At 47.3% G+C, this 25903-nt stretch overlaps 2 protein-coding genes, 1 long non-coding RNA gene and 1 other non-coding gene across 10 annotated transcripts in view; 1 reads left to right on the top strand and 3 right to left on the bottom strand.

The window, feature by feature from the left end:
* Nucleotides 1-15281, bottom strand: part of ELAPOR1 (endosome-lysosome associated apoptosis and autophagy regulator 1) — a 43626-nt gene extending 28345 nt beyond the window's left edge. For 2 of the 3 annotated variants that reach the window (XM_070396505.1, XM_070396504.1), the window contains exon 1: nucleotides 15094-15280. In XM_070396505.1, coding sequence (XP_070252606.1) covers nucleotides 15094-15246 — 153 coding nt within the window. In that variant the 5' untranslated portion in view covers nucleotides 15247-15280. Of the gene's footprint in view, nucleotides 1-15093 lie in introns of all 3 variants that reach the window. The other variant, XM_070396502.1, reaches the window with a different exon arrangement.
* The window catches only part of CFAP276 (cilia and flagella associated protein 276), a 58887-nt gene extending 36151 nt beyond the window's left edge, over nucleotides 1-22736 (top strand). For 2 of the 5 annotated variants that reach the window (XM_070396510.1, XM_070396509.1), the window contains exons 6-11: nucleotides 9665-9722; nucleotides 14312-14421; nucleotides 20071-20187; nucleotides 20706-20821; nucleotides 21856-21986; nucleotides 22386-22736. In XM_070396510.1, coding sequence (XP_070252611.1) covers nucleotides 20071-20187; nucleotides 20706-20821; nucleotides 21856-21986; nucleotides 22386-22456 — 435 coding nt within the window. In that variant the 5' untranslated portion in view covers nucleotides 9665-9722; nucleotides 14312-14421 and the 3' untranslated portion in view covers nucleotides 22457-22736. Of the gene's footprint in view, nucleotides 1-9664; nucleotides 9723-14311; nucleotides 14422-15833; nucleotides 16447-20070; nucleotides 20188-20705; nucleotides 20822-21855; nucleotides 21987-22329 lie in introns of those variants that run through there. The other 3 variants (XM_070396511.1, XM_070396508.1, XM_070396507.1) reach the window with 3 other exon arrangements.
* LOC138995798 (uncharacterized) lies at nucleotides 19447-21823 on the bottom strand. The gene is made up of 3 exons (XR_011468672.1): nucleotides 21802-21823; nucleotides 21246-21701; nucleotides 19447-19665 (listed from the first exon to the last, which is right to left on the bottom strand). It is a non-coding gene; the product is annotated as an uncharacterized lncRNA (long non-coding RNA).
* Nucleotides 22737-24267: 1531 nt separating the features above from the next.
* LOC138996514 (small Cajal body-specific RNA 2) lies at nucleotides 24268-24663 on the bottom strand. Its single transcript, XR_011468801.1, has one exon. It is a non-coding gene; the product is annotated as a small Cajal body-specific RNA 2 (non-coding RNA).
* Nucleotides 24664-25903: the final 1240 nt, after the last annotated feature.

The following is a 25903-nucleotide window of genomic DNA, read 5'->3' as shown; positions in this document are numbered from 1 at the left end:
TCCAAAGGATTGTCACAGAAGCTGTATTTCTTTTACCCTGTATTCCTCAGGCTCCCTTCTGCCCAGAAAGACGATGAATTCCCACCTCCCATTTTAAAAACGTCATATTTAGCCCACGCAGGTGATGTGCTCTCATCCTGTGGGTCTGTTCATGCCTGATTTCTCTGTGCAGTAGGAAACTCACAGTTCAGTTGCTTTACTTGAACTAAGAATAAGCTAAATAACAACAGCAAAACAGCCAAATCAACCACTAAGTAGGACAACAAAAACCGTTACTTGGGAGAGAGAAGACAGAATGAATGTTTATTCTTTTAAATCTTGTCATAAATAATAGAGCACAGAATTGGTTTGACTTTGGCTCTGACAAGTATTTTACAATCTGCACTAAAACTATATTAAAGCACAGAACTACTTCGTATTATTGTGTCCATAAGAAAAATAGAGGTAATGTCGCCTTTCAACCCATATGAAAGCATGGTTGCATAACATGTATAAATGCAAGGAGCTGAGCCTAAAAACGAGACAGCTAATCTCAGAATGCATCAGGACCACAAGGGAAAGCTTTTCCTTTGAAAGAGGTGGCCCTACCTACTGCATTTCATCTCTTCTAAAATGCCCGTTTCTTTCCCATTGTAACATCAGTGAAATCAAGATGTGTGGCTTATAACTGACACGACGAGGAAGCATCGCGCCATGTTTTAATTCTTTGTGGTACATAACAAATGGTGTGTCCGAGAAGCAGTGGCATCCCCAACTTGTGGAAATAAGATAAACGTGTTTCTGTAGTTTAAGACACTTAAGGTGATAAGAGGACAATTGTAGAGCTCCTCTTTTATTTTCCTCTATTATAAATATTTACCAAATATGTATTGTACACCCACCACTTATAGGTACCAGATGGTGGGACTCAGGGCCGCCACCCACAAACTCAGCACTTTCCTCCCGAGGGAACAGATGCAGAGGACAAGGGGGCAGTTTGGGGAACCGTGAGGCTAACTTTTGATGAGAGTCTCCGGCTTTGCACTTAGACGTTGCTGTCATCTAGGGAAGAAAGAACACCAGGATGGCAGTTCTTTGTGCCTTTGGCTAATATCTCTCGGGGTCTGTTTTTCCTCCTAATTCCAGTCTTTTCCTTAGCTCAGAGGACTCTCAGATAAACAGGGCAGGCAATCCCACATGTATCAATTCCAGGGCTAAAACGATGCGTTCTAAAGGGTTTTGCTGCAAGAATGAGGGGTAAATCCCACGGTATGTAAATGCAACGCAGAACTGAGGGAAGCAGGCGGAGAGGATTCAGGCTGTGAACATGATCATGCCGGTCATTAGCATAGTGCTCTCACAGTTCCCGCAACAGCGGCTCATTTGCTCTTCAGTCTGCCTTCAACCAGACAAGCAGAGCAGGGTTGTTCCCTTCCTTGTACAGACAGGAAATACTGTCTACCCGGTGAGATGTCTTGTCCAAGGTCACATGGCTGGAAGGTCACAGAGCCAGAACCCAGGCCTTCCCACCAGGAATCCTCCACCCTCCTACCTCGAACCAAACACAGGCTCACGCTGGGCCAAACTTAACAGCCAAATCTAAAAATTAAACAAGACAGTGCTGGCTGGCTGCCAGCAGCCAGGCTCTCTTTGAGGCCTGAGCATTGGCGCTAAAATACCTAATCTGTGCGAGCAGATAGCTCAGCCCACTCTGACTGCATTTAGTCTTTTGGAGACACACGGGCCAAGACCATTTCTTTTCATGGCCTTTCATGAGACCCACTCGGGGGAGGTTTGCTGGGAAAATGGTGGTTCCTACATGTGCTGATTTACTTCCTGTCACTTGGGGATATTTATACCATCCAAGGTGGCTGGCTGTGCTGCAGCCATTTCAGACCCGAACGCTTTGCACTCTCACCATGCAAGACATAAGCTTAGACAGTTAAATCAGAGACATAACAGGCAACAGTCCTCAGTTATACTCTGTGAGCAAGTCAGTTCCCCAACAGTGCCTCAGTTTACCCAGTGACCTGTCTCTGTACGGGTACAGCCTGCATAATGCACAGATTCACAAAGGAGACACACAGATATATTCAGTGAGTATGTCAAGCACACAAGTCCTTGCTCCCTCCCCCTGCACAATGATATGAAAATATTCAGATCACAATTTTAAATGGGGCACAGTAGGCAGTGGCTACTGCCTGTTCATTAGGAAAAGAAGGGGAGGGTGATGAGGGGCAGGCACCTTAGTTAATCTGCCCTCCCCTAAATCACCCAGCCACACACCATGCTCTGGGGAGCATGAGAAAGAAGGGAAAAAACCCCAAAGTTGGAACCTGCCTTGCCAAATATTCAGCTATCTGTAGGGAACACTAACCTTTTGGCCCCAGAGGAAGAATTTACTCAGACCCACATGATTCGGTCTTGGTGGAATTGTCAAATGAGGTGGGCAGTGCTCCTCTGCCACGGCCTGGGCACATGCCCACAGGAGGCTAGTCAGGTGCTCTCCCTGGGCAGGTGGGAGATGGGCTGAGGGGCTGAGGACACAGCCATGAGTAGGAACCTGAGGTGGGTGGGAAGTGAGGGAAGGATGGGGCAGGGTAAGGTCCTCAGGGAGGTGACCTTCAAGGGGATCACTTGACTGGTCATTTGACTCCTCTGAGCCTCAATCTTCTCATCTGTAAAATGGGAAAATTGGACTTAGGCAATTTCTAATTTCTAAGATTTCTTCCAGTCCCAGTATCTTATTTCACAGCTGACACTTGCATGGAAATTTGTTCTTCCTTCCACCTATTCTCCCTTCAAAATGGCACACCCAGATTTATTTATTTAAAAATATATTTTATTGATTTTTTACAGACAGGAAGGGAGGAGGACAGAGAGTTAGAAACATCAATGAGAGAGAAACATCGACTAGCTGCCTCCTGCACGCTCCCTACTGGGGATGTGCCCGCAACCAAGATACATGCCCTTGACCGGAATCGAACCCGGGACCTTTCAGTCCGCAAGCCGACGCTCTATCCACTGAGCCAAACCGGTTCCGGTGCACACCCAGATTTAAAAATGATTTTCAAAGTAATACAAGTTCATTCTAGAAAAGATGACAATACAGGCTAGAATGAAAGAGAAAACCTGCCATGAGTCCACTGAGCACAGATCACTACCTGTGACGTGTAGTGTATTTCTTTCCAGATCTTTTCCATGCACATGAATACATCACATGGTATGTAGTTATGTATTCTGACCTTTTTTTTTTTTTTACATTTTAGGTCACAAGCACTTTCCTATGTCTTTAATGGTGGCACCATAGTTTCTTTAACCATTCTCTATTGTTGGACATTGACTTTTGTCCAGTTTTTCATTATTTTACATAGACTCCAATAGCTAGTATCACTAGTTGTTTCCTTTGGGAAGGTTCCTGGAAGTGGAATTACTAAGTTAAGAATATTAATTTCTTTAAGATTCTTGATCAAGAAGGGAGATTTCTAGAGAAAACAAACATTTCTAAGTCTCTTTTAAAAATTTTTTATTACGGCAAATTTCAAATATATATATTTCTATTTTTCTCCAAATATATATTTTTAGCAAACAGAATATAATGCCCCCATGTACCCATCACCTAGCAACAGTACTTACCAATCTCTGCCATTCTTGCTCATTCACCTCCACCCACTCCTCCCCAGTTGAAGTTATTTCTTATAGGTTCTGTGTTTTCTTAAGGTGAAATTTGTATGGGATGAAATCCACATATCTTAGCCGTACAATTTGGATAAATGGGACACGAGTTAAGCTCTGACAGGGCTGAGCATCACTGCCCAGAGACTGCTGGGGAGAAGGTGCCCCTCCCCTGCCACCTCCACCCCCAGGCAGAGTAGACAGTCAAGCAGGTGTCTCACACGCTGAGTCTTAGAACCTCCGAGCCACTGCTGCAGGCAGTCACGCCCACCCTAGGAAACAGGGCATTGGCACGGCTTGGTTTGTCTTGGCTGGGACAGGGCTGCTTCAAGAAACAGGTTCTTAAGTAAACCCGGATTCTGACTAGAGGCCTTGGGGTCTGGAGGAGGTTGTGTCCTGCTCCCACACCCATCCCCTGCTGGCTAGTCCCCATCTCCTCACTGTCCCTGAAAATCCGATCCTTTGGGGAGAATGGCAAGATGGGCAGGGTAGGCGAGGCAAGTGCCCCAAGCTTGGTACAGTGGGGTCAGTAGGTGTTTGCTGACTCAGTTGTAAACCCTCTGCTTGGAAAGCACCTGCCTCAGACAAGAGCAGGTCCCATTCAACAGGCCTGTCTATCAAGGAGAGGCTGGCCCTTTGCTGGGAGGGAGGAATGAGCTAGTTGACTTAACACAGAACATGGGAAACCATGGAGAAGTGTCAGAATTTGAACGTGCGACTTTCTCTTAGGCCCAGCCCTGCCTGGATGGTTTCCCGGGCTCCTGTTCTTTGTCTTCGTTTTTTTGTTTGTTTGTTTGTTTTTGCTTTTGGCATGCCCAGCAGGTTTTGGTTTTGGTTGAGGCTCAGGGCAGCATGGCCTTGCTTTGTCCCCTTGTGAAGGGTAGGGTGGAAGGCACAGCACCATTGTTCTCTAGCAGGTGGGGGAAAGGAGGGCACTGGGCGCACAGTAGGCCTTCTCCCTCTCTCCCACCCTCCTTCCCACCCTCTTTAGAACTGCCTACTCAGTAGCAGGGTCTCCTGAGCCCTACAGCCCAGCCATCACAGCTCTAGAGCTCTGGTGCCTAAACCTGCATCTGTCGGATCATCACAACTGCCTGGAGGTCACGTGAAAGATACAGATTCCCGGGCTCTGCCCCCAAGATTCTGGTTCTCCTCTAGATCTTTTTCTGTCCCCTCCTCTTTCAAAACTCACTCTTCTTAGCGTCAGGACTTAAGTATGTATCTCATAAACCAGTCTCCCACAAAGCAGGGCTCCTAATCTACAGGCCTTGGACCACTTCCTGCGTACAACCCCATGCAGACTTTTCGGTATGTGCATTTTTCTGGGCCAAGGGTCTGCCGTTTTCATTGGAGCATCTCAGGAGTCTGTTACCCGCCTTCCTACAGAAGAACATTAAACTCTGTCATAAAGTAACTTTAGAAAAGCTTACTATTTTACCAGCCAAAGGCTGTTCACTTTTTAACAGGGGGCTGGAATACTTTAATGCAAGGATTATCAAATTGTGCTCCTGAGGCCAGAAGTTTAGAAAGCCAATCCCTTTGCTGGGGGGTGAGGAAGGTGAGGCTTCCCCCGTCTTTTAATGGAGCAACCTTGTTGTTTTTTGTTTAAACCAAAAGTTTCACACACAAAAAGTTTAACACCGCAGTCTTAAGAACAAATCGCTCTCAGGTGGAATTGTAGGCGCTGAGGCAGATTCAGGGTTAAGGGTGCCTTTGGCCTTCACCTCACCGAGTCATTTGCTTTACCCACAAGCAAGGCTCCCTCTTCCCCAGAGCAGGCACCAGACCCAACAGCAACCAAAGCAAACAGACCTCAAGCAGGCCGGCCCCTGCTAATGGTCCTCAGTCTGGGGGTTGCCTAGCAACATGGTGCCAGGAGCCCCGGGGCTCCCAGTCTGAAGGAGTATAGGGGAGCCTGGCCTTACATCACCCTTTTTTCAACATTTGCTATTCTACTCTGGGTTTCCAGCTCCCATTTTGATCAAAAATAGGAGGGACAGTGCTTGGTCACCCCGACAGGGCCTGCCCCACTGGTTTAGCCGCGGGCACATTACACAAAGCAGATTTTGGGCCTCAATACCCAGCTGAGGCCATCCATGTCACCATGCTCTGGGCCAGCCTGTCGGTAACTTGAGCTGCCTGTCCCTTTGGGGCGCAGCCTTGGCCTGGGGGCTCCTGGAAGACACTGACCGGCTAATGAGGAGGTGGGATGATCACAGGCACCATTTGTGAGCACAGGTGAGCACCCGTGCTCCCCCTCCAGCGTCTTCCCCTTCAGCCCCCGCAACCCTTCCTGATAGGATCCCTACTGCACGACCTCCCTGTTTACAACTGTAATCTGCTCCCCTCTGTCCCAGTGACCCCGACATCCTGAGTGACTTTTTTCCATAGCACTTACCACCTATGACACACTTTATAACCAGTTACTCATTATGTGTATTATTGATTTCTGATCAGAGGTAAGTTCCACGAGAACAGGGAGCTTTGTTTTTGTTCACTGAGGCAGCCCAAGAGCCCGGAACACTGCCTGCCACCTCGCAGATATCCATGAGGAATTGTTGAGTGACTGCATGGTGGGGCACGACTCTAGAGCAGCTCTGGAGCTGTGCGAGGCGCTCTGGATTAGAGCAAAGATCTGGGCTCTCCTCTTGTCCTGCCACCCCAAAACTGCACCATCATGGACCAGTTATTAAATCTCCCCGTCCTCAGTTCCCTTGCCCATAAAATGGGGATGCTAACACTCTGCTAAGAAGATTAAATAGATTACCCCCCCCCCCCAAAAAAAAAACAACACACACACACACACATACACACACAAAATTGACTAACATCAACCTCTTGGGACAAGAGGAAAGCTCTTTGTAAACTGGTTTAAAAAAAAAATAGCATCCAGCTACTGCTAGGACCCTGCCTGGGGATGGCTCATGGAGAGCGCCCTGGCCCTTCTCTCCTCTCTCTGGCAACAGGACTGGGATGAGGGAGCCTGGTGACTCTGGCCTAACAGCCATGGTGACAGCAGCAGCGAGACCCTCCCCAGTTCCCCCTGTTGTTTACTGCCTGCCCTGACTCACCCTCTTCTCTGATGCGTCTTCTCATACATATGAAACAACATCTGTCCTTTTGCTACTTCTTCTCCCCTGGCAACTCCCCCAAAGCTAATCTCTCCAAATCAGGCTGGCCGCTGACATTTGTGAGACCCAGGAACTGGCCAGTCCGTCAGGGGCAGAGGGCTTTTCAGCACTGCTTGTAAATATCCCTAGGATCGGAATGGCTTTGTCGCTAGGAAACAAAATGTCCCTTTATAAATTCCAGTCCCTTTCTGGTAGGTGAGAGATGGCACACATCTGTCTACGAGGCAGAGCTTTATGATATTATATTTCAAAAATGTACTTTTCTTGTCTTGTTTTAATGAGATCAAAATGTCCCATTAAAGTTTTTAAAAAAATATATTTTATTGATTTTTTTACAGAGAAGAAAGGAGAGGGAATAGAAAGTTAAAAACATCGATGAGAGAGAAACATCGATCAGCTGCCTCCTGCACACCCCCTCCTGGGGATGTGCCCGCAACCAAGGTACATGCCCTTGACTGGAATCGAACCTGGGACCATTTAGTCCTCAGGCCGATGCTCTATCCACTGAGCCAAACCGGTCAGGGCCCCATTAAAGTTTTCACCTGAGCTTTTTAATCACACATGAAAGAAACAGATCAACAGGTCCTGGCCTATGCAAAACTCCCCAAGGACAACGAGTGTTTGATGTGCCAGCTGCTCGTGATGGAGACCGTGAACCTGGCGGACACACTCCCTGCCTTTGCTACCCCCTCTCCTCCGAGCCTCTCTCCAGGCTGCAGCCAGAGTGACCCATCTGAGCTGCAAACAGAACGTACCACTGCCCCACTGTTGCCCTCAGAGCCAGCACCAGACTATCTGCAAAGCTTACAAGGAAGGCCCTTCACGCACTGGCCCCTGCTTGTTTCTCCAAGTGGGTCTCTTTATTCCGAGTCTATGCCCACCCCCACCATATCACTTTGAGATGTTGCCCACTTCACGTCAAAGTAATTCAGCTAAAAGCATTCCCTAGGTATGTGGTGAGGGGATACCAATTCCATCAAGGCAGCCCTAGTATATACAGGGCCACTGTAAGCTGTAGAGGTTGCGCACTGCACAGTTCCCGGGCATGCTAGTCACATATGGTACGCAAGGTACTATCCTGAGAGAGACATGCCATAGAGTAAGAATGCTACAGATGTATACATACACACAGCACCAGGTAGAAAGCGACAGGGGAGAAATAACATGCTTTAAGAATTTTTAAAAAGAAGCTACTTATTTAATGACTCCTAGTTTTTTTGTTTGTTCGTTTGTTTGTTTTGTTGTTGTTGTTTGCCTCTAGTTCATATCTATAATCTCCCGGCTTAAAATTCAACTCCTCCAATCCCGACCTGAATAATTAAAATTAAAGGAACTCCTCATAACTTGTGTGCTATACTTTGATTTCGTGGGCATAGCATGGGTGAAGAGTGGAGAGCTTTCATCCTGACTAGGAGGAGGGGGAGGCAACTGAGAAGGGATTTAGAACAAGAATGATGTATAGGGCCCAGCTGGTGTGGCTCAGTGGTTGAGCGTCAAATTATGGGCCAAGAGGTCATGGTTCGATTCCTGATCGGGGCACATGCCCGGGTTGCGGGCTTGGTCCCAGAGTGGAGCATGTGGTTCTCTCTCATCATTGATATTTCTCTCTCTCTCTCCCTCTCCCTTCCTCTCTGAAATCAATAAAAATATATATTTTAAAAAGAATAATGTATAGGGATTGTTTAATGTTGTTTGCTGTAGGAATAGCTTCCAGAAATGCTCTGAGGTCTTTTGGGAGCTTTAGTTGGGGTCCTTCTTGAAATAGGTGGAGTTCTTCAGCTATGGACCAAGCAAGAATTGTGTGTGTGTGTGTGTGTGACTTACTTTGACCAATAGGACATTAGCAAACATGACATAAGCAGAATCTTGAAAAGAGCTTGCGCATTGGGACTTGCTGTCTAACTGCACTTGCAACTCTGAAACCATGTGTAAATGAGTCTAAGCTGCTGGAGAATGAGGAGTCACCTGGAAGAGAACCTGGGGACCCCAACCAACTATCAGACATGTGAGCAAGGCCATCCTGGATTATCTAATTTGTAGTCGACCCACTAGCTGACCACAGTCACATAAGGCAGCCCAGCACCAACCAGCCAAGCTACCCCAAACACGAAGAACCACCCCTTTGACCTACAGAATTGTGGGCTAAAAACAGTTGTTTTGAGGTGGTTTGTCTTGGGGTGGTTTGTTACTCAGCAAACGCTAGCTGATGCAGATTACCTTTTCATTGAAAGGTTATTTAGGGCAGAAAAGCCACATCTAAATTAAGAATGTAAGATTCTCTAGCTAACAATCTTCCTTAAAGTAAGGAGTACACAGACTTCTGCTATTGGACAATCAGAGTAGGAACAAGATCTATATTGGCAGAAATTATCTAAATTCCATAGGGCTAGACAGTCCCTGGTAATGTCCCTTTCTCAGAAGTTAGTTCCTCCAGTGTATAGGCAGCATTAAGCCCCTCATTTTAGGATTCATCCTGAATGTAAAGGGAAACGCTAAAAGGTATCTGAAGCCCAGCCGGTGTGGCTCAGTGTTTGAGTGTCGACTCATGAACCAGGTCATGTTTTGATTCCCAGTCAGGGCCCACGCCTGGGTTGCAGGCTCAATCCCCAGTGTGGGGCATGCAGGAGGCAGCCGATCAATGATTCTCTCTCATCATTGATGTTTCTCTCTCTCTCTCCCTTGTCCTTCCTCTCTGAAATCAATAAAAATATTTTAAAAATAAATAAATAAAAGGTAACTGAATCCACCATGTCTGGATATGGGGTTAGATGGCCGGAGGGCATTTCCCCGAGAGCCATTACTACACCTCAGACTCCTCTCAGGTACAGTGGAGAGCAGTGGCCATCTCCTACCCAGTGACACTTCTGTTTTACCCTCAGATGATACCAGTTTCCAGAAGCCTGCCATTGGAGGTAACTTTCACCCAGACTCCATTCGGTGAGTGACCCTACTGTGAATATGTCTGTCCAGCTTCCAGATTGGAAGAAAACCCACCCGAGCTGGGATGCATCCAATCAGAAAACACTGAAAACTGGGGGGAAACTGTAAAATTCTAGGAAAGCGGGTCCTTCTCCCAAGAGCTCTGAAGAAATGGCATCATTTACCAAGGGAGAGTGGCCCCACAGTGGAGCCCTCGCTTAGCATGCCTGGGGCTAACGGGCCCGAGGGCCTTCATGGAGTCTCGGCCTCTGGGGTCAGTGATGAGTAAGCTAAGGCAGCTCCCTCGCGTGGGAAATGACCTGGCGTTCTTTTGTCAAGATGAATGTGTGCACACCCCACAACCCAGCACCCACCTCTAGGCTTATACCTTCAAGAAATGTGGACCTGCTCACCAGGTGACAGTTCCACAATGTTCAAAGCAGCCTTGTTTGAAATGGCCAAACACAGGACACCCAACCGCCTCTCAACAGGAGAGTGAATTTTTAAATTGTGAAGTAGTTGCACACGGGAATATTTTACAACAATTTAGAGTTCATAAAACTTGGTTAAGAAAGTAGGCTCACATCCTCAAGTTGTTCCAAACACGGGTAATAATTTTTCAGTAATGGAACCGAGTATCCATTTTAACTTGAATTTTAAATGAATTAAGATTTTTTTAAAATTACAATTTCATGTCCTCAGCTGCACTAGCCACGTTTCCATTGCTAACAGCCACAGGTGGCTGGGGGCAGCCACACCCGAACAGCGCAACTCCGGACCCTTTAGTCCTATGTCTCCTTCTTCTCTTTAGCAAATTCTATCAACCTTTTCCTCAGAATATCTCTCCCCATCTACTCTTTGTTCCTTTTCAATTCCACCAACTTTTACCACCATTAAATTTTTAATTTTTTACCACTATAAAATCATGTAAAGTATACTTCCACTAAAAATCTAATTCTAACAGCCAACTTTTACTGAGTATTTACTATGCACCAGGAACTATTCCAAGCAATGTACATGTGTTAACTCACTTAACTGTCATACTATAGTCATTAAGTGGACTTTATTAATATACCTATTTTAATGATGAAGAAACTGAGGCAGAAGGAGATTAATAAATTTCCCAAGGTCATAGAAATTGCGTGGAAGAGCTAGAAATTGAACTGAACTAGTTTTATCCAAATCCCACACTGTACCACTATTCTGTTTCTCTCTCACAAATATAACCATAAAAATGATAGAGTGACCCTGTCCAGATGGCTCAGTTGGTTGGAGAGTTGTCCCATGCACCAAAAGGTTGTGGGTTTGATTCCCAGTCAGGGTACATACCTAGGTTTTAGGTTCCATCCCCAATGAGGGTACATATAGGAGGCAACCGATCAATGTTTTTCTCTCTCCCCCTCTCTCTTAAAAAAAAAGTGTACAATAATTCATTTAAAAAAAACACGAGTGATAGGATTATAGGTGATTTTTACTATCTTCTTTTTGTTTACCTATAATTTCTAATTTTTCTGAAAATGAAAGGTATCACTTTCGTTATTTAAAAATCTTTTTAAGCCGAAACCGGTTTGGCTCAGTGGATAGAGCGTCGGCCTGCGGACTGAAGGGTCCCAGGTTCGATTCCGGTCAAGGGCATGTACCTGGGTTGCAGGCACACCCCCAGTAGGAGATGTGCAGGAGGCGGCTGGTCGATGTTTCTCTCTCATCGATGTTTCTAACTCTCTATCTCTCTCCCTTCCTCTCTGTAAAAAATCAATAAATCTTTTTAAAAGTAGAGTCAGATAATTATCAGAGTTTTAGTATACTCTTACTTTGAGCCAGGAGAATAGACAAAATACCTTCTTAAATGCCTTCAGATCTCAAGAAGCTGTTCTTCTTTAGCCCCTTTGGTAATAAACAAAAAAATCCCATCTTGCCACCCTGCAAGTACCTCATGACAATTGGAGAATTTTAATTTTCTCTCTTCACCAAATATGGCAGGATGTTTTAAACATCCAACCTTGATGGTTCCCGAGGAGTCTGCTCTCAGCCTCTGGCTGCCTCAGCCATGTTTGCTTCATGCTCATGCTAACCCACTCTCAGCAGGATTCTCCACTTCATTTCTGACCTTCCAACCTTGATTTCTGGTGGACCCACCCCCACTCCACATTTCAGCCACCTCCTCTTCTTGCAGTTCTCAGGCTCTTGTGTATTTCCTACCTGTGGATCTGTCCTCAGGCCCCTCCCTCTATCTAGAAAGCACCTTTCCTCCATCTCTACCCTTTGAAATTGTACTGATTATTCCAGGTCAAGTACCTACTGTTTAGATAAGTCTTCTTTTCCTGTCAACCTCTATCGTGCCACTCCTGCATTGTTTGCCATCAGTTAACCTTATCTCGTCCCTTATATGTCATTATTTGTATATTTACCTTTTCTGCCTACCATTATTTCTTATGCATCTATGACATGTCAAGACTATGTACTAGGCACTTAACATGTTATCTAATTTAATCCTCACAACAGCCTCTGAGATAGGTATTACCATCCCCATTTTACAGATTGGTAATCTGAGGCTGTCAGAAGTTTAATTAACTTGCTCCACTAGCATCCTTACTAAGTGGGATCACTCATTCAACCAATTTTATTCCAGATTCCTGAGCCCTCCGGGCTTTTCCGGGTAGATTGGGAAGGCTGTTTGGGGGCAGTTAGCACTGGAGCCTCAGGACCAGGCAGATGTGTTATAGGCCGTGTTCTGCTTCTCTCGAATTTGATTTGGGTTCATCGTGCTATAGGAAATGGTCGGTCCTTGGGCTCTCAGTCAGCACCTAGCCCGGGCTAGCACAGGACTAAAGAAATGATTCGTGAAGACAAACTCCATTCAGGAGGTTTAGTTCTACTGGTGACCCTGATGATTGGAAAACTGTGAAAGGAATGCCAAGCCCCAGCTCAGGGTTAGAAATCTAGAACTCCCCGGTTTAAGGAGTAAGAAAAGCATTTAGGCCGCAAGCCAAACCTCTCTGTTCCCGGACGAGATCCAGAGCGATGCGTCAGGTTTCAGAAACAAGGCTGAGCAGCACTGTTATCATGAGGGTCAGCCTTGGCCTGATAAGAGTCCCAACACAGACTCACAAAATTCATATGCAGACATAGCACAGAGAAGGGCTAGTCTACCCTGAATTGGTTTTTCACCATTTAGGGTTGGAAGCCCCGAAACTAGTTGGGTCAGTTCATATTGCCAAGCGAAGACTGTTATGATAATGAGTTTATCCGCTTCCTTATTGATTTGGAGTGGAGGGTGTTCTGCCGCCACTGTTTGCTCAAGGAGTGCAAACAGGACCTGCTGACTCCCGTGACCAATGGGCATGAGTCCTGAGCCACTTTCACTGTGGCCTGGGGTGTGGATCGAATGGTAAAGAATCTGGGAAAGGGGGTTAGGTAACTCTAATTTGTGCTTTATTTGTATTTTCCTTTCAGTCCTCAAAGCAATCCTTTTTGAGGTGGGTGTTACTGAAATGCCCATTCTACAGATCCAAACGCTGGGTGGGAAGTCACAGGCAGGGACTGGAGCGCTGAAATGTTGAGTCCCACAGCTTTGCCCTAAGCTCACTTGCGGTGGCAAGATCTTTCACTTAGGCAAATGGCAGTCATTCAAAAGGACTAAAGGCAAAATGTGTAACCCAGTTAGAGTTCTCAAGCATCAGTATTCGTCCCTGCCTCCAAACCGAAATGATACAGAATGTTAAATCTCTTAAATGTCTGCAATTTGCACAGTTGACAAGGATCTCAACAAGCAGTGGCAGTTGAACTGTAAGATTCTTACCTTCCACTCAGGAGACTCTCATGTTGGATTCTTAGGCAAGTGGGCTTGTTGAAACTGTTTAACTTAGTTGGCTCAAGACCATAAGCCACCGAGGCCAGTAAGCCACAGTCACTAACAAAATCATGCTGTTCCCAGCTCTATCTTAAACAGGAGAGAAAGTGGCTGGGTGGAAATGGGATTGTATATGGGATGGCCCAGGGCTGGTAGTCACTGGGATTGGTAAACATAATCAAAAATCATACTGACTTGTGTCGTATTCATGAATGAAGTCAAACATCCGTACTCACACAAAAATTCTCTCCTCTCTCCCTCCCTACTTCTTCACGATCGTTATGCTGTAGACAGTCTATGGTTAGAACACCATAATAATATATTTCCATATGGGGTGGGGTTGTGGTTGCTAACCAATTAATACTGATAACTTTAAAAGAAGTATTTCAACTTCTCTTCCTAATATGCCAAGGTATCGGGGTTGATCCCCACTCGGCATATACAAGATACAACCAATAAGTGCATAAATAAGTGGAACAACAACAATAACATTTCAACTTCTCAAAACCTTAGCCAAGTATGACATTTTGGATTATTTTTGCATAGATATATTATGAAGTCTTTCACATTTCTCAGAAACAAAAGGACAACTTTTGTTTTGCCTTCCCCAATGCAGTTCTTATAAATATTTCTTGCTGCCTCTGCCATATGGTTAAAAAAACACACGTTACTCAGAGCACAACCAAATATTGTTATTTCAATATTATAGAAACGACTGAGTTTTGTTACTCCTTAATACCTTTTTGTACCTCTCCAGAAAGAATGTTCAAAAGGCACTTCTGGCTGAAAGGCATTCACTACCTATCGTCTGAATTATGTTGACAACATTTTGGAAGCACCTTGAAAAAGACATACGACCTATGTCAGGTGAGTCAGAGAAGGATAGTCGGGATTATCGGAAAGTGAGATGTCACAGCAGTCAGTCTGGCCACAGGCGGGCCATGTGCCGTCAGGAACACTAAGCCAAGTGCAGGGGGAAGCAAAGCTACAAAGAGGCTCTACCTTCAGCAGCCAGCAAGGTGACTGGGTGCTGGATAGGAGCGGGGAGAGAGGACGAGACCTTTCAGTGCCTCTCCTACGTCTCCTGCTTTCACACTCCTTCTGAAGCCAGATAAAGGCACAAGGACTCCCATCCGCTCCTCTCCTGTGGCCTTCCTAACTTCTTCCCCACCCCGCTTCTCCCCTTGCCCACTTTCTATTTCGCCCCTCTGCACATACATCAGCTTTTGTTCTCAACCACTTTTAAGGTCATTCACCCCAGCTGGAAAACAGCTCATGTCTTCTCCCCGGAGTCCGGAGTCCAGGAGCCCAGTCCCAGATGGTGGACCTTCCAACCCGAGCTCCCTGCCCGGACTGTGAGCCCCCCAGTGGGCTGGCCTCTCCATGAGCCGGCCTGCTCCTCTCCCCCCCGCCCCCATCCTCATCCCCCAAAACTAAACTCCGCGGCCTCTGAAACTGTCTGAGCTTAGGTCCCCAAGATCTCCACCAGGATCCAAGATTTTTCTGAGCAAAGTGGGGTCGGTTCCGGGGGGACAGTACCTCTTTGCAGGCGTGAAGCTCCCGTTCCGCTCCCTGGGTCACCTGGAAGGCGGTCCCGACCCAGAGCAGCAGCCGCAGGAGCCGGAGCGTGCGCCGCTCCGTTCCTCCCCTGCCTCTGGCAGAGGGATGGAGGCTGCGCCCAGCATCAGCCATAGCGTTGTCCTGAGCTGGCGGCGGCCGCGACTCAGGTGCTGCGGCTGCTGCTCCCGCTGGCAGAAGGCGGAAGAAAAGGGGAGGGAGGTTCCTAGGGGGAGGCTGCAAGGGGCTGGGCTCACTTCAGTCACCTCCAGGCCACCACGCCAAAGCCGCCCATCCTTCCTCCTCCCTCCTTCCTCGTCTCCTCCTACCCACGTCGCCTTGTCAACCGCCTCCTCTCTCCTTCCGCGCGGGTGGGGTAGGGACCACGCGATGCTCTGCCGCTCACCTGCCGGTCGCCATGGCAGCCGTCGCTGCTGGCGCGCGCCGCGTGGAAGTGCGCGCGCCAGGGACAGGGGGACGAGTGAAGAACGCGGCGGGAGCATCTCCGAGCCATCGCCACCAAATTCATGTTTCCCACTGCCCTTGCGGGCCCCGGCCGTGCGCTATGAGCATCTCTGATTCTGCAGACGTGGCGGGGACAACTACTGAGCACGTCCTGAGTGTAAAGCGCTAGAAAGATGGAGACGTCGTCTCTCTTCTAGAAGTTACAGCCTGCAAGAGTGGCTTAGAAGGCGTTACCTACTGCAAAGACGGCCGCTCCACGTCCATCCCTCCACATCCGTCTGGGCCTTTACAGCCGGCTTGATGCGAAGCCTTGAGACTCATATAGTTAAACCGCGTTTAAGCAAGGATTGTTTGCTTAGGCGGCAGTTTTCCATCTCTGGACATCCCATTCTCTTACTGCTTTGAAAAATCCTTTTGTTAGATGCGAGGGAGAAGGGCATTTCTGGGTCATCTTTTAGGATTCCGTTTGCTAGCCGAAGCCTTTTGCATTAGTCCTGCATGCCGGGAGGCCTCCGTTTTTCCACCTAAGGTTCAGGAGGGCAAATCCAGAGCTCCTGGGGGTATGGGCAGCGGCTCTTTCCCTCTGTGTTCCCTGTAACTTCCTCCCGAGGGGCCTCCCACGTTTGACCGCCAGGTGGCGCTCTTCTTGATAGGAATTCGTCTGTCATAGACGGTGGGGCAGTTGCCTGGCAACCGAAAGTGAGCCTTCCAAACAATTGGGACCCGCGATCCGCTGTGTGCAGGGTCGTGTGAGGCTGCGCCGGCCTCCCAAGAGCTTCTCATTTGGCCATGCCTCCCACCCGAGACCCTTTCCAGCAGCCAATGCTGAATAACGATGATTCCAGCCCGGGGAAACCGAGGGCTTCCAAGGTACTGTGGCTTCTTGCTCAGTCCTGGTGGGCCATGGCACTCTTCTGTCTGTCATGAGGGGGAACTTAAAGGACTCTGGTGAGGACACTGAGGTCCTGGACAAGTCGGTGTCCTGCCTGCCTCCATGTCCCCATGTTCGGGTCGGCTAATGTTTCAGGGGTGCTTTGGGGCAAAGAGAAGTAAAGCTCTAGACCAGAAGAACTAGGGGCTCTCGCCAAAGCAGATTGGTGTAGTGGGGCTGAAACAGGCACAGGGTCGCCAAGCCATTGCCATGTTTGGAAGACAGCCCTCTAAAAGGCTATGAGATATGAAGGGGGAGAAAGTCCTCTGAAAGCCACCGGGTCATGTGTCTTCACACCGTCTCTGTCTGGTTAATACTGGACGTGTGTATGTGTGGCAGCGGCTTGGGAATTCAAATGATCCTTTTTCTAATAGAAGTGGTTGGGATGTTTGAAGTGGTGCAAACTAAGGAGAATTAAATAGTCATTGTGGCTTAATAATAAAATCAAAGAGCTTCTTTTGGTTTATTCATCATTTATTATCTACTATACGCCAGGTACCACTAAACACTGAGGAGCTATAGATTAGCAGCTATAGATATAGATATATTACGTATAGCACCTGCTCTAAAGAAACTAGTAGAAAGGCCAGACTGACAACATAAATAGCTATAACGCTTGCACAGTAGCATGTGTGTTGTGAGTTATACGAAGTGTGTCAGGAGAACTGGGAGCTAAAAGGGGAGCAATGGAGTTTTGACATCAAAATATGAGTGAGCTGGGCCAGATGAGGGAGGAGGTGAAATGTGAGTTGGGAAGAAAGAAACAGGAATGAGACACTGATCACCAGCAAGACAAAGGAAGCAGCAGGTGCTCAGATGCCTGAAAAGGGGAGAAAGTGTGACCTGTTTGGGGCCGAGCAGGAGGAGGAGTGGAGAGAGCAGAAGCTGGAGAATGATCTTTCTGGGCTGGGTGCGCTGTGTCCACCATGCCACTGAGCTAGGATTTCATCCTGGAGGGGCTGGGAATCACACCAGCATTTGAAGCACTAGAGCAGCGGTTCTCAACCTGTGGGTCTCGACCCCTTTGGGGGCCAAACGACCCTTTCACAGGGGTCGCCTAAGACCATCGGAAAACACATATATAATTACATATTGTTTTGTAATTAATCATTATGCTTTAATTATGTTCAATTTGTAACAATGAAAATACATCCTGCATGTCAGATATTTACATTACGATTCATAACAGTAGGAAAATTACAGTGATGAAGTAGCAACAAAAATAATTTTATGGTTGGGGTCACCACAACATGAACTGTATTAAAGGGTCGCGGCATTAGGAAGGTTGAGAACCACTGCCCTAGAGCGACACAACAGATGGGTGTTTCAGAAAGCACAAATGGCAGTGGATTGGATGGGGTGGGAGTGAGACAAGAGGGCTCAGCTAGGAGGCAGGAGCCTCCGGAGGCAGCAGTCTCCAGGAGGAAGAATAATGGACCCAAAGCAGTGATGCAGGGGATGGCGATAAGTTGCAGATAAGAGAGATGCAAAAGGCAGGACTGATGGGACTTTGTGGCTGACTGGATATGAGCCCACGAGAGCGGATGAGTCTAGGGTGACTCCTCGTTCCTGAGGGCTTAATTGATACCATTTACTGAATGAGGCCTCAGGGTAAGCAGGGTTGGAGAGAGAGATTCAGATCAATGATGTAGATGTCACTTTTGTGGTGCCTGTGGGACATTTAAGTGGGAATGAATAGCAGGCAGTTGGTTGAGAGTTCTGGGCTGAAGACGTACATCTGGAAACCACAGTGTCCATATGGTGGTTGAAGCCACGGGAAGGAATGAGCTCATCCAGCAAATGTGAGAGTAAGGAGAACGCAGAAACGAAACTCCCCAGGAATGCCGAGCAGAGCTGAGAAGCAACAGTTAAAGGCAGGAGGAAATTTGGAGGAGCCGGACCCACAGAGGGTTGAGAGAACTTTTGAGAGAGTCAGCATCATGGTGCCAGAAACTGCAGAGGTCAGATAAGACCCGGTCTGGAAAGGATCCACCCGACCAAGCCTCAGAAATCATTGGTCACCAGCAAGAGCAGTTTCTGCGGGTGCTTGAGGCAGAGGCCAGACTGAAAAGGGGATGGGGGGGGGGGCGGGGGAGTGAAGATAGTAAATGTGATTCTTGAAGAGCCTGGCTCTGTCGGGAAGGTGACAGAGTGGTAGTTAGATGGATATAAAGGAATGTGAGGGAAGCTGAGTCCAGGGGATGCCAGCATGGCGCAGGTCTCTGAGGCACAGGGAAGGGCTGGTCAGGGAAGATGGGTTATTCTTGAGGAAAGGGACTTCCCTTCTCTGAGGTGGAAGGAAAGTATGGCATTAGTGCTTGAAAGACAATCTCATTCTTCTTCTGATAGAGATGATGAGGCTTATGTAGCCTTCCAGGAATGGGAGGAGAGCTGCCTACGCTGCATCCTATGTATTTGTAGTTTTCTTGTTTCATTTTTCATCTTTCTTGGTGATAGCACAGAGTGCTTGGCACATACTGTTCAATTAACGTCCAGCTGAGCTGAGTCACAGCGCTTTTCCATGTATAGGGAAGAGGGTTCCAACCTCGGACATGATGAGATTTCTACTAGGTTGCAGTTGTGCTCACTAGAGTTCAGTCATTGATTCAACCAACATTTCATTTTTTAACATCACGTGTTAGGTGGCTGGCTAGGTACTAGGGTCACAATGATGAACAATATGGCATTTTACATGTAATGAAGAGATCAGTTATATGCATTCATGCTATGGTTTTTTATTTAGAGGATTGACTGTCCAATGGAGTCTCTGAGAGAGAGAGAGAGAGAGAGAGAGAGAGAGAGAGAGAGAGAAATGTCAATTGGTTGCCTCCTGCACACACCCTGACAGGGAACCAAACCCAAACCCTGGATATGTCGGTCCCCTGATTGGGATTGAACCTGCCACCTTTTTGATGTACAGGACAACACTCCAACCGACTGAGCCACACTGGCCAGGACTCCAGTGGACTTTTTCTTTGACAACCCTTCCATCACAATGATCCTTCTCTATTGGAATCCTTTTCTCACCTGCTTAGACGCTGCACTCTCCTGGTTCTCCCGTATCTGATTGCCTCTTCGCTTCCCCAGCTATAATATGTGCACTCATGAACCACTTCTTCCCTTTTGGCCACACTCGCTTTTGCAGGCTTCAACCACAGCTGCATGGAGATAACCCCCAGATCTCAATGACTAGTCCTGAGCTCTCCAAAAAGTCGCACACTTCCAGTTTTCTACCTGTTAATTGCATTAGGATGTCTAACCTTTTCCTCAAACCCAGGATGTCTAAACCTACGCTCACCATCTTTCCTGTATGTTCCCCACTCTTTGCCCCTGTCCTATCCACCCCTTTCCCTCTATTCCTGGCCCTTTTCTGTCAGTTCTAAGATTGTAGACTTAGGAGGATCAAAAGCCTGGGGGGGTTTGCCCGATATTGTTCTTCTCTTTACAGATGTTGCTCTGAGATCCAATTAAAATAGGATGAAGGGGCGGATGTCACTGAAGCTACCATAGCAGCAAGGACCTGTATCCAGGTAACCAGGTCCTGGGCGGTTTTTCTTCTGCAGATGCTGCAATATAAGAACCCAGCGCACCTGGACCAGCAACAGAAACCCTGGAATCGGCTCAACTCAATTCCCACGATCACCTCCATTAGGCGGAATTCTTATTTTTTTGAATCTGAGGTACCTGCTATTGAAATACTATTTCTCTTTACGTCCAATTAGAATTCATCAGTATCCTCTTTGGAAGGAAGTCTGTCCCTAACTTCTTTTAGTATCTTTCCTTTTGTCCTCAATCCAAGATCCTACCAAACTAAATACCAATTTATCTGGTCTCTGGGAAGCTAGAGGCCTGGGTTCTGCTCTAGTCAGACATCTGAAGTAAATCATTTCTCACCGGACTTCTCACTCTTCTGATTAAAACAAAGATTGAATATAACCATGAACGAAATAAGGCCCATTGAGCCCAAAGCGGGGACAGTATAGTGATTCTCATATCTACAGGGAGAGCTCGCTACTCCTTAGACCTAACCATGAGAGGCAAGAGTCACCATGTCCTAGTTGGTGTGTAAGGAATTGGTGGACCCAGGCCCAAAAGGCGTTCTCTCTCCTTTTGGGGAAGAGTAGAGCCCAAAAGAACTTGACTAGAGCTGGGGGTAGAGGTGGTGCATTAACCCTGGGGGGGTTAACTTCCTCTGTAGATTCCAAAGGATAATCTGGATTTCCGCTTAGCTGCCTTGTACAACCACCACACGGGGTCGTTCAAGAACAAAAGTGAGGCCCTGATCCACCAGGAGACCTCCAAGGACACCCGTGGGTAAGTGGTGGAGGCAGAACCTCCCCATTCTAAGGGTAATACCATCAATTACATAAGGTAAAGGCCACCTGGGAAACAACTATCAATAGGTGCTCATTGTATACAGATTTCTGTATTGTTTATATCTGTACCTGTAACTTCTGTATCTTTCCCTTTATTTTATTCTTTTTCCATCACAATTTATCTCCCATATACTCTCTTCCTTCCCCCTTACTCCCACAGTCACCACACTGTTGTTCGTGTTTAGAAGTTTTCTTTTTTTCTCAATCCCCTTTCTTTTCTCAAACACCCCCACCACCACCACCACCACCACCACCACTCCTACCAGAGCTATCTGCCTGCTCTCTGAATCTGTCTCTATTTTGCTTGTTAGTGCAGTTTGTTTATTAAGTTCCACATATTCGTGAAATCCTATGGAACTTACCTTTTTCTGACTGTCTTATTTCACTTAGCATAATGTCCTCCAGCTCCATCCATGCAGTCCAAAAAAGATAAAATGTTCTTCCTTTTTATGGCCGAGTAGTATTCCATTGTGTGAATGTACCATGGCTGTTTTATCCATTCATCTACTGATGGACAGGGGCTGCTTCCGAATCTTGGCTATTGTAAATAATGCTGCAGTGAATATAGGGGTGCATTCTTTCGAATTAGTGTTTTGGGTTTCTTTGGACAAATTCCCAGAAGTGGAACTGCTGGGTCCTAAGACAGTTCTATTTTTAACTTTTTGAGGTAACTCCCATACTGCTTTCCACAGTGGCTGTATCAGCCTACATTCCTACCAAGAGTGTACAAGGGTTCCCTTTTTCTCCACATCCTCACCAACACTTGTTTTTTCTGTATTTTTATTATCTGAAATGAACAGAGAACTTCCTGTTTTTATCTGTATAAACAAACAAAATCTTCAGTTAATTCCACTGAGTGTAAAAAGGGCCTTTGGCTGCTTTATTTTGGAGGTGGCATGTGATTCTTTCCTTCCTTACCTTTCTCCTGCTTGGCTTCATTCTCCCCTATTCTTCTCCGTACCCATCCTCTAGGATCATCAACATCCAGGCCCCTGGAGAACACTTACCCCCTGCCCCACCACTGCCCACCACCTCCCGAGCTAACATCAGACAATGGATCAGCCCTAAGAGAGAGTCCATCCACAGCATCCATGGGTCCATAGGTAAGTAATAGGGCAGATGGTGGTACAAGTTCTAAATGGAGCCAGGCATCAGGGAGTTGAGGTGATTGGCTATGAGGGAACAGGGGGATAACTGAGGGTCTTGCAACAGCAGTGATTAAGTTGTCACATATCAGACAGATCAGGGGACATGCATGCTGACTATGGAATGAATTCCATTTTTCCGAGCCTCTAACTCACCCTTAGGTCTAGGGGACAGAAATTTCCAGCAGAAACCTGGGAGTGGAAGACCTATAGCTACCTCCTATCTGTCTTCTATATGCCAGTTCCCCAGCTGTTCTAAGAACCTTCTCTCTGGCACCCATACATGGATGGGTGGTTACAGGTTCCCAGTGAAGACAAAGGATCTGAAATTCACAGCCCACTCCCTCTTTTCTCCAGTGTCCCCTCACACTGCAGCCACCAACAGAGGCTACTCCCGAAAGACGGACGGTGGCTTCTTCTCCACCTGATGCTGACAGGCCCCTGGATTGATTAGTCGATGGGACAGCCTGCTGCCCACCTCCATTAAAAACATTTGTGCATGGTGAAGCCTGAAGTGTCTGTCACCCATAGAGTTGCCACTAGACTACTCTTAAAAGGTGGAAATTTCCCAACTTCTAGAAACTAGTCTTATTGAGAATATTTGCAAGGACTTAGAACAGCCCCGTTTGGGGCAGGAGGCGGGCATTCCTTTCTTGTAAATGAGTCATTCCAACCATACAGATACACCCATTCAATATTTCTTGCAAACCTTTGTGTCAGAGCTGTGTTTGGGAAACAAGAATGGATAGAGCCCATTGTCTTAATGAGTTTACAACCAGTCATCTTAGTAGCTCTATGTAGCATTCTTATGCTGATGTCACACTTAACAGATTTCCGACCTCCTGGATTTAGTCATCTGCTGGGCTCTACTTTTCCATGGGGGGCAGGGACCTCCATCTCCCTGGTCCTGGCTCCTTGCCATTGTTTTCTCTAACTGCTGCCATAATCTTGCTGGGAATCAGTTCCCTTGCCTTTGTATGTTTGTGCTGATATCTGCCCCTAATTCTTATAAACATGGCTCAAAAATCTGGTGCTTGGGTTTGAAGCTACCTAAAAACGATGCACTTACATGGTCTCTAAAGTTACAAGTCGCAGGAACCTGCTTTTAGATTGGGCAAGAAATGGCAGACCCAGCCTATGGTACAGAAGTTTGGCATTGTTGAATAACAGATAGAAAAAGGCTGATACTCAAGTGCCTGGTCCTTAAATTACCAATCACAGCCCCTCTTCCACTATTTTTAAAAATAGTTTTACTGCTTTCACAGAAAGGGAGGGATAGAAACACCAATGATGAATCATCCATGGGCTAACTCCTGCACGCCTCCTACTGGGATTGAGCAACTGGGGCATGTGCTCTGACCAAGAATCCAAGCTGACCTCCTGGTTCTTGGGTCCATGCTCAACCACTGTGCCACACAGGCTGGGCACCTCTTCCACTATTGAGATCGTGTGGTGCCAAGTGGCCAATTATTTAGAATGGTTGAAAATGGCCGAAAGGGTGACGGGTTAGTCACCTTATGCAGGTTGATACTGATCACTGAAAAATTGATTACTGTGATCCATGCAGAGAGGTTTTTAGCCCTCCCCAGTTTGGCTCAGTGGATAGTGTCGGCCCTTGGACTGAGCGTCCTGGGTTCAACTGTGATCAAGAGCACATACCTCAGTTGCAGGCATAGTGTGTGCAGGAGACAACCAATCAATGTGTACACACTGATATTTTCTCTCCCTCCCTCCATCTCTAAAAATCGGGGAAAATATCCTCCAGTGAGAATTAAAAAAATTAAAAATATAGATTTCTAGCCCTGGCCGGGTGGCTCAGCTAATCAGAACATAGTCCCCTAGCCAAAAGGTCGCAGGTTCCATTCCAAGTCAGGGCACATACTTAGGTTGCGGGTTCCACCCTGGGTTGGGGCACATACAGGAGGCAACTCATCCATGTTTCTCCCTTTCTCCAAATCATTAAAACAATATCCTCAGGTGAGGATGTATTCTGGTTAAGTAAATCTGGGGCGGGTCCCTGGAATCTGTAGCTGTAAGTTCTCCAAGTTCTTGGGGAGCTATATGTGCATGTAGGTATGCACACATAAACCTGCACCCCTTAGCAACAGGCTCGGTGGGGTGCAGTGATCATGACGAGGGGAGGCAGCTCAGACATCCTCGCCCTCCCGTCAGCGCCCGGGCCCGCCGCCACCACCTCCGCGTCAGCCACACACCACGGGCGGCCGCCCCGGGGCCGGGCTCAGATCAGAATCGCCTCGATAATCAGCGGCCGGGACAAGCCCGGCCTCGTCTATCTGATCAATTCATCACTTCTGAGCGCCGGGCCCCGCAGATCGGCTCCGGGACCGCGGCGCCGCCGCCACCAAGGGCCTCGCTGCACAGCGCCCGGAGCGGGCTTCGCAGGAGGGGAGCTTTTCATCTCGGGCCGGCCCGGCGGGCTGGGGTCACAACCCGATCAAATAAGATCAAGGTGTAGACGGGGGGAGGGCCGTAGGGGGTGTCACGCACTCGCCTTGCACGCCCCACGCACGCTCACATCCACCCACACACACACTCGGCCCGCACGCGCCATCCACGCGACACCGCAGTACCACCAACAGCCCCCGAACCCCAGGCCGCGCTCCCTCCCGTGAGGGGGCGGAAGTCCGCAGCCCCTTTTAAATGCCTCTGCCCCTCCCCCCGCCTCGGAGGATTCTGGGAGGAACCACCGAGCACAGGCCCTCGCTGAGAGCGCGCTTTGCTGCCCTCTCGCGGCTCGGAGGGGAAGCCATGTCGCAGGGACAGGCGGGACAAATGCTTACAATACTGAGTCATTGTGTTCCTTTGATTTTTGTGCAGCTACATATTTATATTCATATCTGTCGTTTTTCTTTGACCTTTGATCCCAAGTTCTGGACACAAGACGATTCAATCTCAGTAATAGGTGAATGACTCCTTTTCCACGGAGAAGGCAAATCCTGGTCTTTACCAACGTCAGCTTCCCCAGGAGTGCCTTCTCCCTTCACATCATCTACCAGAGGGAAAGTGAGACTAGATTAGGTGTCAGGATCTATGAAATGAGTGAAGGTAGGAAGGCAGAGCCCTGTCCTCAGAGCCCTCTTGCTCCCCAGAACTTGATGCTGTGGCCGTCATATTGCTGAACCTTTGTTTACATGCATATCCATTAAAACCCATCACACCTTCAAACTCCAGAATGAGTAAACTGAAAAACAGACGCGATTATAAGAGTAGAATTAGTTCCTTTTACAATCAGAGCACCTAGGCATGTGCCCTTGACTGGGAATCGAACCCATGACCTCCTGGTTCATAGGTCAATGCTCGACCATAGAGCCACTCTTCTCCTTTTTCAATGAAATAGGTATGTGTGTGTGTGTGTGGGGGGGGGGGGGGGGGGGTTGAGAGGGAGGCTGCAAATCAGATTTTTGGACACTGGTAGAAAATGATTTGTGAAGTTAGAGTTTATACTTTTGCCAGCCTTGCCATGCAGTTGGGATAAACACATAGGGGAAAGCATCCAATGTATGTGTCGGAATCCCATTGGCTCAAGGGTTTTCTATGTGTGTGGTTGGTTAACCTAATATCATTAGAATGTTTATGGCTGGTAAGGGCAGATGGTACTTATATTTTAATAGCGGTAGTATGTAAAATGTATTGGTGAGTAATCTACCTTACTTGATACACCTCAAAATTTACATATATATATATATATACATATATATATATATATGTTCATATATATGCTGATATATACAGTATAAGCTGGTATATAGATCAGCTCCCCCCAAAGGAGAAAGCTCTCATAGATCCTGAACTATATGATACATTCACAGGCGTCAACACAAACGATGGTATTAATTTATTTAAACTAAAAAGGT

This window comes from Myotis yumanensis, unplaced genomic scaffold (genome assembly GCF_028538775.1).
Source record: "Myotis yumanensis isolate MYYU_CA2020_CCGP unplaced genomic scaffold, mMyoYum1.0.hap1 SCAF_17, whole genome shotgun sequence".
NCBI lineage: Eukaryota > Metazoa > Chordata > Mammalia > Chiroptera > Vespertilionidae > Myotis > Myotis yumanensis.
The sequence above is the reverse complement of the archived record's forward strand: the minus strand, read 5'-3'. Positions and strand labels throughout refer to the sequence as shown.